The 12,249-nt window shown below is 41.6% G+C and overlaps 2 protein-coding genes across 2 annotated transcripts; one reads left to right on the forward strand and one right to left on the reverse strand.

Annotated features, from left to right (window-relative positions):
- Positions 1 to 389: 389 nt before the first annotated feature.
- Positions 390 to 6,620, forward strand: ndfip1 (Nedd4 family interacting protein 1). The gene is made up of 8 exons (XM_068325330.1): positions 390 to 571; positions 970 to 1,063; positions 2,953 to 3,092; positions 3,194 to 3,281; positions 3,541 to 3,665; positions 3,794 to 3,860; positions 4,221 to 4,329; positions 5,129 to 6,620. Exons 1-7 carry the CDS (start codon positions 536 to 538, stop codon positions 4,325 to 4,327), a joined length of 657 nt encoding a protein of 218 aa, XP_068181431.1. The 5' UTR covers positions 390 to 535; the 3' UTR covers positions 4,328 to 4,329; positions 5,129 to 6,620.
- A 975-nt stretch (positions 6,621 to 7,595) lies between these two features.
- On the reverse strand, positions 7,596 to 11,838 carry fgf1a (fibroblast growth factor 1a). The gene is made up of 3 exons (XM_068326128.1): positions 11,617 to 11,838; positions 8,412 to 8,515; positions 7,596 to 8,210 (listed from the first exon to the last, which is right to left on the reverse strand). The coding sequence occupies exons 1-3, from the start codon at positions 11,810 to 11,812 to the stop codon at positions 8,010 to 8,012; spliced, it is 501 nt and encodes a 166-aa protein (XP_068182229.1). The 5' UTR covers positions 11,813 to 11,838; the 3' UTR covers positions 7,596 to 8,009.
- Between the last annotated feature and the right edge of the window lie 411 nt (positions 11,839 to 12,249).

The raw sequence follows: 12,249 nt of genomic DNA on the forward strand, positions 1-12,249 counted from the left end.
TATCCTATTTCACTGTTAACAAAGCATTATGATTAAAAACAACTAAATTGCATCAAAGATGGTTCTATTTACTGCACTACGTTTTTATGTGACTAGTGTTTGTTTCTTTGACGCATTCAATGTATAAACAAAAGCTATGGTAATTTCGGTATTCTGGGATGTCAGCAAAGGAGTGAAAGCAATGTCAGCATCTACTAGCTATGTATTATATCTGTACTTAAACAAACTGTACAATGAAAATGCAGGTAACACCTGTTATGAGTGCTATAATAAAATAACGCTGCTCAATTATTCAAAATTAGGACAATAACATTTTGGGCCTTAATCGTCCGTGCGAGAAATCAGGAATTTCCGACAGCCCTGAATGCGGCATCACTGTCTGAGCCGTCCGGGCGTCACAGGGTAGAAGGAAGGAGATGGCCGACTAGGAAGCGACATTACATTTACTATTTCGTTGGCGAAATTTCTCTCAGACAAAACATATTCGCAACTGAATCGGGAGCAGGACGTTTCCAACGGTTCCCCCTTTTCAAAAATGGCAGAACAAAACAGCAACGTCAGATATCAAGAGGTATGTTCCAGTGTGTTTGGTGGAAGGCTAACCGCTAGCTTGCAGCTAACCTTTGCCGAATTAGCTAACGAAGTAGCTAAATATGTCACACTACACGTTAAAAGATATAAATTTAGGTGCGCTTAAAACGAGTGTTTTACAGGTTAAAATGTGAATATTGTAATTTAATGGAAATAATTTGACAAATTTTAATCTTTTTGCATTATTAAAAACATCTGTGAATGTAATACAGTACTGTATTTCAGTATTTCATATGCAGTACTTACAATGTCTTGCAGTGCAGTTTGCAATGTAGTAATATGCAAGAACTCTAAAGAATAGCTTCCACTGTGTTTTTTATTTTTTATTTTAATCTAATTAAAGTTTTACACATGATGTGCTGATATGTATGTTGTCAGCTGGTGAATGAAGAGCAGGCGGCCCAGTCAACCTCTGAGGGTCCTGCCCAGGATGCACCACCGCCCTACAGTAGTGTTGCTGCCGCGAATGCAGGTAAGAGAAACCGTCAGAGCTCCATCACCTCCTGTCAGATCAGCCAGAAGAAAAGGATAGGTGTAGGACTCTAAATATCTATGTCACTGCGGAATCAACTAAATGTGAAAGCAAGTTCAGCATCCTGAATTGGTCATAACAGGTGAAGTACATCTAGAGTCAAAAGTAGTTATCATTGCGAAACTTTCTTTCAGCAGAGTCACATTAGTCTCTGAAGTTAACAATTTGAGTCATATCCTTTTAATCATAAAGTTACTTTACCAGCTATTTATACCGATGACTACTTTAAATGCTAATGTTGCAACAAGTCTAAGCCCATTCTTGATTTTTCACTATTTAGAACTTGTTCTGCCAAGAAATAGGTAATGTACGTACAGCCTTTTATGAAAATGTCGAGGGAATGGTTAAAATTACAAAAGTTCTGAAAAGTTTTTTAGGTGAAAGCTGAATGCTTCATAATATGGTCTGCATGTACAGTATGTGTGGAATATAAATGCTGCATGTCCTACATGAGTATTATAAAAGACTAAGGTGTTCATATTTCTGAGGGGACATGAGGGGTACTTCAATTTAAAAACATGAGGTTTTTATTATCGTATTTGTGTACAAAAAGATGAACAAGATTGATGTGTATAAATAAACTACACCCACAGGCATAAACACCAAACCTGTTTAAGTAAGGTAGTCTTTTTGGGCTTAACTACCCCTACTGGATCTGGGAGCAGTTATTTAGTTGTTCTCTTGCTTTCCAAATTAATTCTACTTTGACCTGAACAGGTGCTTCAAATGGGACTTACTCTGGTTTAGCACAAGCAGAGGGAAAGGCCTTTTGGAATAGTCTGATGTATCTACAGTAATCTAATTTCCCAAGAGGGCGTAGGGCAACGTGTTGCATAAATGGGTGTTGCCTTAAGCTCTTCCTGATCAAGTCCGTGGATCGGCCTCAAAGGAACATGTATGTTACGTATAGCTGCCAAATGGAACAGATTAAGGCTTTGCTAGCATGACATGATACATAAACATTATCAGACCTTCTATTTGGTCTGTCAGCAATCAGTCTGTTTGATAGCTGGTCATCAGTCAATAAATAACCTAGACTTGTGCCATTAACATACTAAAACTCAATACAGTACTTGGGTTGATTCATAATTCCATATCAATCAGTTAAAACATATTTTAACACAATGGTTTTTAATTGTCTGTGATTTTGACCATTTATCTGTCAGTAGTGGTGATAGCTGATAATCAAGCTATTTAGGTGGAAATAAATTCATTAAAATTCTTTTTTCCCCCATGCCTATGAAGCTTAAATGTAGTGTGTTGTCAAATAAGCATATTTTTTACATACAATATTATAGTGAGGATGATAAAATGCTGAAATTACACCCAAAGTCAACACATCACATTAACTAGTGTTGCTAGCATCAAGACAACACCTCTGTACCTTGATATAAATTATTATTGTTGTTATTATTGTAATTATCATTATTATTATCAATATTATTATTATTATTATTATTATTACGTCCCGCTTCAAAGCGGTGATGTATGGTAATTGTCAATGTTTGTGTGTTCGTTCGTCAGTCCGTTCGTTAGTCCGCAAAATATCTTCACAACCATTATAGATAGAAAGATGAAACAAAAAGCACATTACTGGGGCCGCAAAGGCTTTGAGAAAAGGAGGTCAAGGTCAAATTTCAACTTTTGTACACTCAGGAACTGGATAAAATATAAAGACGAGGGAGAAGGCCAGTGTGAGTAAGACCATAGATAAAAGCACTACCTTTGATCTATGAAAGAAGGTCAGGGTAAATCTTTGAATTCAGTGGTGTTGCAGGTTTTGCAGTCACTGACTCTTGTTATTATTATTGTTATTGTTGCCTCCACAGCTTTCTTTGAATACAAGGAAGACGGAGGAAGGTTCCCCAACCCTCCGTCCTATAGTGTTGCCACCACCTTGCCCTCCTATGATGAAGCTGAGAGAACCAAAGAGGAGGCAGCCATCCCCCTGGTCTCTGGACGAGTCACGGTAGAGCTCAGCACAGCATTTAAAACCATTCCTCATGACTCAGTGACTGATTCCTTAGTAAAACGTTATTTACCTCTTTCTTTTCCGTCCTGTCGGTGCAGGAGGAGGATTTTGTGGCGAGGGATGACTTTGAGGATGCTGACCAGCTGCGAATAGGAAATGATGGCATCTTCATGCTCACCTTCTTCAGTAAGCAGTTGGTTGACTTGTTTTTTGTTTGTTATTTCTGAAGAAGGAAACCAGATTTCAGCTTGACTTGTATAGACTTGTCTTTTTAGTAGATGTTTATTACCTCTGGAAAGCAGGTTATGTCTTTGTGTCTGATAGTTGGTTTACGCTCGAGCAGGACTAATGAATCTTTTCTTTTCCTGTTGTTTTGTGTTAAGAAACTGAACACACTGTATATGGGTTTATGGGTCTTTTCACACATAATATGTTCTGTCACCAGTGGCATTCCTCTTCAACTGGATTGGCTTCTTCTTGTCGTTCTGTTTGACAACATCAGCCGCTGGCCGTTACGGGGCCATCTCTGGCTTCGGCCTGTCCCTCATCAAATGGGTTCTTATTGTCAGGGTAAGATCTGAAAGTGAATTTTCACCACTACAAACAACAACATGATGGTCCAGTGGCTTCAAAGAGCTGGATTACATCTTCATAATATTATATAATCATGTTTTGGCCATATCTTTCCTTTCTTCCAGTTTTCGACCTACTTCCCCGGTTACTTTGATGGGCAGTACTGGTTGTGGTGGGTGTTCCTGGCTCTGGGTAAGTGAGAAACATTATGTACAATAATATGTACTGATATCAGTACAGTACTTGGAATTCAGTACTAGTGTCCGGTTAAAATTTTTCTATTACTTGACGCTGTTGGTAGTAAAAAAAATTTTAATTGTAGTAAAGTTATATTTGAAACAACAAGTGCGTGGTTGTCCGTCTTTGTGTGTGGCTCCGTGGAGCACTGGCATTGTGCCCAGAGTGTCCCCCGCCTCATGCCCTATGCCAGCTGGGATAGGCTCCAGCTCCCCATGACCTGCTGCGGTGGACAAAGCAGTAGAAAGTGAAAATAAGTGAATTAATGTTTCAAATGAGGAATAATCTGAAAATCTTATTTTCTTTACCATCAAGGCTTCATGCTGTTCATCAGAGGCTTTGTTAACTACTCCAGAGTGCGTAAACTGGCTGATCCCACTTATGCCACTCTTCCCAGAACAAGGGTGCTCTTTATTTATTAGAGGTAAGGTCTATTAATGCAGTCATGCTCATGATTTCTTTGGTGATACTTACTGGCATACAGGATTGATCTCCTTCAGTGGACCGTATCTCACGCTCCAGACATTTATCTGTGTTTTCTTTCTGTACTTGACCGATCACAAGATGCTTTGCTCAGAGTAACACCGTCTTCACTCACGGGTGACCTCTGACATACACAAACTTTGTTGCATCGTAAGCTGCAGCAACTTCTCCATCTTCCTCTGATTTTCCATCATCTGCTCCATAGCTGGATCAGTTGTCATGAGGCTAAATTCCATGATTAGAAACCTGATTTTTGCCACATCGTCGTCATGGCGCCACTGTGAACGTGATATCCAATGCTGTCTGACAAACCTGCATCCTGTTGAAAGGGAAGTGGAACGCTTTTCTAAAACAGAAACTGCTTTCTACTAAACAGAGAGTTGACAAATTTATTATCTTCATTGCACGCTTTTCATCTCTGCTGAAGGTCAGCAGCTAAAACCTGCACTAGCTGGTTACCAAATTCTCAGATACAGCTTTTTCCACTTGACTTACATTGTAGGTAACGTTAACATCCTGGTTTTAGTAAAAAAGAACGAAGATGAAATAAAAACACTTGGTTTGTCACACACACTTTTTTCATCATTCTTAAAGGAAACGTCTTTTGAACTACAGAACACCCAACCACTATTTATTCATTTTAAAAAGTATTGGTTTGCAAAAAAATGGAATTTTAAAGTGTGGGAAGTATTCATGTATGAAAGTCAACCACTGATACAATTTACCTTACTCAAATTTAGGTGATCGGATGTGGAAGAACTGGACACAACTGAGACTAGAAACAACTTTGTGAAGATACTTAAGAAAACTGTCAGGCAAGTTATAGATGAGGACAACTGTCGATGAAACATTCAGGAATTATATCACTTGTTTAAATTTGTTTTGAACTTTCATTAATTGAAAGTGGTTAAAATTGGTAGTCCCTTAATGTACTCATTAGTGCAGAATGTGAAGTGCTATTTACATCTCTGTCTGTAATGTATCAGTAATGCCTTATATCATTTGATGGTAGCATTGGAGCATGCATCTACCCTAAAGGTCAGTCATTGAGGAGAGTTGGTGACATGTTGGTGACACCTGAAGCCACAGGTACTTATTAATCCAACAATCTGTAGACTTACCACAGCATGCAACAGCAATTTATTTGCACTAATATCACTTAACGGTTTTTATTGTGACTATTATAAACTCAAATACGACATAGACATGAGAAGCTTTCATCAGGCTTTAAATGCTGAAAGACGGATTCACCTCTCACCGACCTGTTGGCATTGACTAGTGTTCTCGGTTTTTTTTAGCCAGGAGGGGGCAGTGTTGTCCCCTACGTTTCTTAAAGACCCATTGAGACCTAAGAAACTCCAAGGTCGTTATCATTTTACAAAATCATGGTTGTGATTCAAATGCATTGTAAGTAGAGTGTGTCAAAAATCTGTCATTTTATAAGAATTTTACCGGTAAATTGTTTTGTTGCACATTCAATTTGGTAAACAATCCCACCTGGAAATGACTGAGTTATAAATCTAATTTTAGATTCAGTTCCTGCATTACGGCTGCAAATTTCCTGTTATAAATCCAGCAGCTCAGTTTAATAGACATATGAGTGCGTGTTTTCTTTTTCATGCCTTTTGAAAAAGGCATGAAAAGACGTGTAACACCTTGGGTTTACTGTGACTCTTCAGGGAGTCAGTGTCTCATTTGCTGTCAGTAGAAAAGCTGCTCAGAATTTCTGTCCCTCAGAGAAAAATAACCCAGATTTCATTTTCAGGTGGGTTTTGTTTTAAGTAAACAATGGGAATGGGAAATGTTTCTTCTCCTTTTAACAACTCATGAGGTAATGTAAGATTCCAGCTCTCATTTGGGTATCAAGAATATTATCAAACAATGTTGTATGCATGTGCATTTTTACATCATAACCAGTGAAACCCAGAGGATGTTCCCATCGTTACTTTACATCCCTAACATTTAACACAAGGACTAAATGATCAGCGGTGCACGGTTGTTCTAAAGGTTTAAAGGAGACGTCACGTCACGATGGTGTAGTCAGTAAAAATGGAACTCTGTCAGATCCAGCTAGCTGAAATGTTTCATCATCAGTAGATATCACACCGTATTCATGGCTTTGACACGCCCATTATGCTAATTTCTATGTGATGTAGAGCTGCAACTTTGAGGATTTGTTTATGAAACTGTACAGAAAATGTTTAGTGTTCAATAAATATCACTTTCAATGTGTGTTATCTGTGTTATCTGGATTATTGACTGCAGTCCCATTGAGACTTATGATAAATATGCTCTGATAATAAATGATGTCACTGCAATGCTCAGTATTTACAGATCAGCATAATGAAGATATGTGTGTCCAGCAACAGAACCAAAGCCTTTCTGCATGTGTAATGATGCATTGTGTGGTTTTATTGCCACCAAGTGATCTAATAACTACGGAATATGACATAATTCTGTACTGCAGCTCCTCTGCTTTTTTGCATTTGGAGAGCCCAGAATAGACCCCAGAGTGGAAGCTAGAAAGTACATGACATTGCCATGCCAAAAAAATTCTCACTCAAATACTTTGTGTCAGTTTGGCTCAATTTGTGAGAAAAGTAAACCTTTTCTAATATTTGTATTTCTACAAGTTAGTGATCCTCCAAAGCTATTTCTGCATCCTTACTTTTCCAGAGCCATGAAAAAAAGTTCTAGTTTGTCAGCCTCTAGTCCAACCTGTCACCATGTACAACTGCAAGCAATGTACATGTAGTCCATGTACAACTGCAAACAATTTGAACCCCCCAGGGTTCGGGATAGGGTTTTGATCTTTTTCTAGTGTGACGGATGAAAGGGGAATATTTGTTTTGACTTCTTTCCAGAATTAATACAGTGATAGTTTATGAATACTATATTATAGATTGATACCTTCTGTGTTGCACACAGACTAGTTTCCATGATGTGTTGAATTTTAAAAAAAAACAAAACACGGTTTGACTACATATTTACACACCATGTTGACATTGCTTTATTCTGCCTCATGCAAAATTAAGTCTCTTTCATGATAATGGTGACATGTTGACAATAAAAGGCTCAGCAATGGCGAAAAGATGTAGAACAGATGTACCCAGATCCGCATCAAAATTCAAATAACTCCTTGGCTTCAGATCCATCCTTTTATAAAACTGAATCAAAATCTGTTCACAAACACAAACATCTGTTCTCATCACCTCCTTTTTGCTGTGCTGCAAAATTCACCATCGTCTGATAACAACTAGAGATGCAGTTACTATTGGATGATCTCCAAGTACTTATTGAGGACACTGTCTGGTTGTTCACCTAATATGTTCTTCTGCACTGTTACAAAGATTTGCTATCAAACAGAAAGTTAAGCTGTGTTGGAAAAAAAGAAGACAACATATCTGTGAGCTTTGCTTCAATATACTGTATGATTATTGGATGGACGACCAGCTACATTTTAGTTCAGGTCAGTCTCAATCCTAACAAAGTATCACATTTGATCATCTCATATTTTCACATCACTTTATGTCGTGTTCTAGCTCGGTTCATGAAATTCAATTCATGATGCACTATGGAGCAGCTTCCATCAATGCTGGGATGAGTGTCTGCTGACCATATTCACTCCCCAGAGTCACTCAGCTGTCGGGGCAGAAAGAAGATGGCTTTCTGTCCAATGTGAGTCCTGGGACCCAGTTTAGGTTTTCCGTTCTTCTTCAGGGCTATGTACCAGTTCCTGTCCTGATGCTTATGGGACCGATACGTATTGTAGTGGTTCTCCTCAAGCTTCTCCAGGAAGTAACATTCGTCACTGACAGTGCCCTGAGAAATAAACACAGTGAGAAGCATCATCAGCTGACAGCATCTGAGTTGGTTGGTTTGAGGTAAAGTTTAAAGATGCAGTCACCAAACTTTAAATCAAAAATCAAAATGAGTGAATGATCAATATTAACAATGGATTTAAAAAGACCCTCCGCTTTATGTGTGAACAATGTACTGCCACATGGACCATTACATACTCACTGAGCTGTACAAAAGTCCCTCGTCATTCATGGCCAGATAGCGCCCTGCTTCTGTTCCCTTGATGACCACGACGCCTCTGTCAACAGCTTTGAGCCTTAAAACAGCTGAGGTGACAAAATATGACATTGTGTGTGTTTAATTTTGGTTTCATTGAATTAAAGTGGGCTTATACTAGAGATACGATATACAGAGTGCCATTCTAGGTTCAATTAATATTGATAATTACAACACTTCCCTTTAGTCAATGGCACGGCTTTGGTTCTGGAACCAACCATCTCTAGGGGGCCTGAATGTCTATTTGCTGGAGAGGCGGAGGGCTGTGTGGGCTTACTCTTGATTATATATTGGATTATATTCTGGTAGATTAAAGGGTAGTTTTCCCTGAACCTCCGGGTCGGGGAACTTTTGTCTGCCAAACAGCAATTCAGTCCCTGCATAGCGTCTCTACAGGAGTCCCCATTCTTCTAATGGGGGACTTCAATGCTCACGTGGGCAATGGAAGGGAGGAACAGCCTGATCGATCTGGACCTGAATGATGTGCATTTGTTGGATGTCGGTGCCATTAACACTTTGTTTGAGCAAAAGGATGTGCACAAGTACACATAGTACCAGGACACAGTAGATCGAGGATCGACTTTAATAGTCATATCGGCTGATCTAAGCTGTCAACTGATCACCTGGTGGTGAGTTGGATCAGGTGGCAGGAGAAGATGCCAGACAGACCTGGGAGACCCAAACAGATAGTGAGGGTCTGCTGGGAACGTCTGGCTGAGGACCCAGTCCAGTCAACTTCCATCTTCCGCAACATGGTTCTGGCTTCTAGTCAGGATTATCCCCGGACGCCTTCCTAGGGAGGTGTTCCAGCTAAATCCATCTGGGAGGAGACTCGAGGCGGACCCAGGACTTGTTGGAGAGAACATATCTCTCCATTGGCTTGGAAACACCTTGGGATCCACACAGATGATTTGGTGGGAGTGACTGGGGAGAGGAGAGTCTGGGTTCCCTGTTAAAACTGCCCACCCTCACACGGATCTTGATAAGCAGCTGAAAACAACACTTTAACACAGTCCAACCCCTGGACCTGTCTTTAGTTTGCTGCTACCGAAGTCTTTTAAAATTGCAATATTTATCCATCTAACCCTATGGGGTTAAGGTTAGGGGTTAGAGTTAGGGTTAGGGTTAAGGATTAGGGGTGAGGGTTAGGGTTAAGAGTTAGGGGGTTAAGGTTAGGTTAGGGTGGTAAGGGTTGGGGTTAGATTAGGGGGGTTAGGGTAAGGGTTAGGGGTTAAGGTTAGGGGATAGGGTTAGGGATGGGGTTAGAGTTAGGGTTGAGGATTAGGGTTTAAGGTCAGGGGTTAGGGTCAGGTGATTGGGGTTAGGGGTGAGAGTTAGGGTTAAGAGTTAAGGGGTTAGGGTTTGGTGTTAGATTAGGGTTAGGTTAGGGGGATTAGGGTTAGGGTTAAGGTTATGGATTAGGGTTAGGAGGTTAGGGTTATGGTTATGGGTTAGAGTTAGGGGGTTAGGGTTAGGGTTAGGGAATAGGGTAAGGACTAGGATTAGGGGTTAGGTTTAGGGGTATGGTTAGGGGTAGGGTTTAGGGGTTAGGGTTAGGTTAGGTGGGTTAGGGTTGGGGTTAGGTTAGGTAGTTTAGGGTTAGACATTCCATGTCCCTACAGCTGGACTCATTGTCTGGGGATTGGGTTGTCGAGACACATGCTGACGACTACCACCTAATCCACACTGCACCGGTCCCCTACGGTTTCCTCAGCAGGTGGTGAGTCCACCGGAGGTTGGGCCCACGTCGTCCCATGTTCCACGCCCACGTTCCATCCATGGGAAGGATGGAATGTGAGATTGACAGACGGATCAGTGCAGCTCCTGCAGTGATGCAGTTGCTGTATAGGTCCGTTGTGACAAAGGAGCTGAGTCGCAAGATGAAGCTCTTGATTTACGTTGCTATCTACGTTCCTACTCTCACCTATGGCCATGAGCTGTGGGTCATGACCAAAAGGACAAGATCCCGGATACAAGCGGCTGAAATGAGTTTCCTCGGTAGACAACTGTGGAGTGGTTGGGCGCACCCTTAGAGGTAGGGTGAGGAGGAGAACCCGAGGAAAATCTAGGCTGGCCTGGGAACGCCTCGGGCTCCCCCTGGAGGAGCTGGAGTAAGTGTCTGGGGAGAGGGAAGTATGGGTATCCCTCCTGAGACTGTTGCCCCCGCGACCCAGCCCCGGATAAGCAGTTGATGATGAATGGATGGATGGATGGGTTAGGTTTAGGGTAAGGGTTAAGGTTAGGGGTTGGGGCTATGGTTAGGTCAGGTTACGGAATTGGGTAAGGATTCGGGTTAGGGATTAAGGTATAGGCTTAGGGTTAGTGGTTAGGGATAAGGGTTTGGGTTAGGTTAGGGGGGTAGGGTTAGGGTAGATAGATAGATATATAGATAGATAGATAGATAATTAATCCCAGAGGAAATTGTATTAAATGCGACCCAGATGAGACAAAGATTAAGGTTAGTGGTTAGGGATTAGGGTTAGGGGTAAGGGTTTTGGGTTAGGGTTATGGTTAGGAGTTAGGTTTAGGGTTGGGGTTAACCCTAACCCCTAACCCTATCCATAACCCTAACCTAACCCTAACCCCCCTAACCTAATCCTAACCCGAAACCCCCCTAACCTAACCCTAACCCTAACCCTAAGGTTTGGGTTAGGGTTAAGGGTTAGGCATTAGGGGTTAGCGTTAGGGGTCAGCATTGGGGGTTGGGGTAAGGAGTTAGGGCTGCATCTGGGGGAACGTCGAGTTGTTTCACTGTGTTCACAACGTGATATGAGTCTTTCACATAGGCCAGGTGTCGGATTGCCAGGGGATTCAAATAATGGTCCAGGAATTGTGCTGTGCGATAGTGTCTGACTGCTCAAGCAAGACCTATCGGTCTCCCTGGTGGCACCTGGAAGGGCACTGTCCATTTCTCTGGATCCTTATTGCCCTCGGGTAGCATTTAAAATCTCCTTTCGCGAGGACAGGGATCCCCAACAGATACTTTTTTGTCTGGCATAGGGTTAGGTTTAGGGTCATAAGCTCTTTTCTCTCATCTTTCTTCTATGGGACGCCTTTGGACCTCACACTCCTGCAGAAAGCCAGGGTCATTGAACGCATCTTGTTACAGGCCCGGTGCGGTGGTGAAATGCGCAGCGCGCTGCGGACTTACTGTGAGCGTCTCCGTCATCCCTTTGGCCGCGCACCGTCCCGTCGGCCTGGATCTGGAGGTGATGTCCTCCGTTCATGCAGTACAGCCGCCGGTGGTCCAGCGTCAGCCCGACGCTCACCGCTTGATGTCCGGATCCGAAGCCCTCTCCATCCGCCATTCTACCGGTAGGAAGCAGAGTCCGTTTCGGAGAAACCATCGGGCTGGATCCCCTGAAGCGGTCAGGTGGTGATTGCTCGTGAATGCGCGCAGAGATCACACAAGAAGCTGGATGCGCGTTCCCGACTCAAGTCTCCAACGTTGTGCAGACCTGAATTGTATTTCGGTCAAACGTGTTTGTTTTACTTTTTTAACTTTATTTGCTTGATGCAAACTACTGAATTGGCATGAATGCGTTTATTTTTGGTACTTATTTTGATTTAAGATTTTGAAGCCCATGCCTAAGTAAAATCTTGAACACAATATGATTTTTACTTATAGTGCAATATTTTTATTTGTAGTTACTTTAATTGAAGATCTCAAACGTGGGAAAAAAAGCGTAGTTTAAAATATAGCGGGTGAACTTAAGAATTTATCTCCATCGGATCATTTAACAATAACCTTCAGCACCATAAACTACCCCCTAACACGAACCAT

This window comes from Antennarius striatus, chromosome 10 (assembly GCF_040054535.1).
Source record: "Antennarius striatus isolate MH-2024 chromosome 10, ASM4005453v1, whole genome shotgun sequence".
NCBI classification, from domain to species: Eukaryota; Metazoa; Chordata; class Actinopteri; order Lophiiformes; family Antennariidae; genus Antennarius; species Antennarius striatus.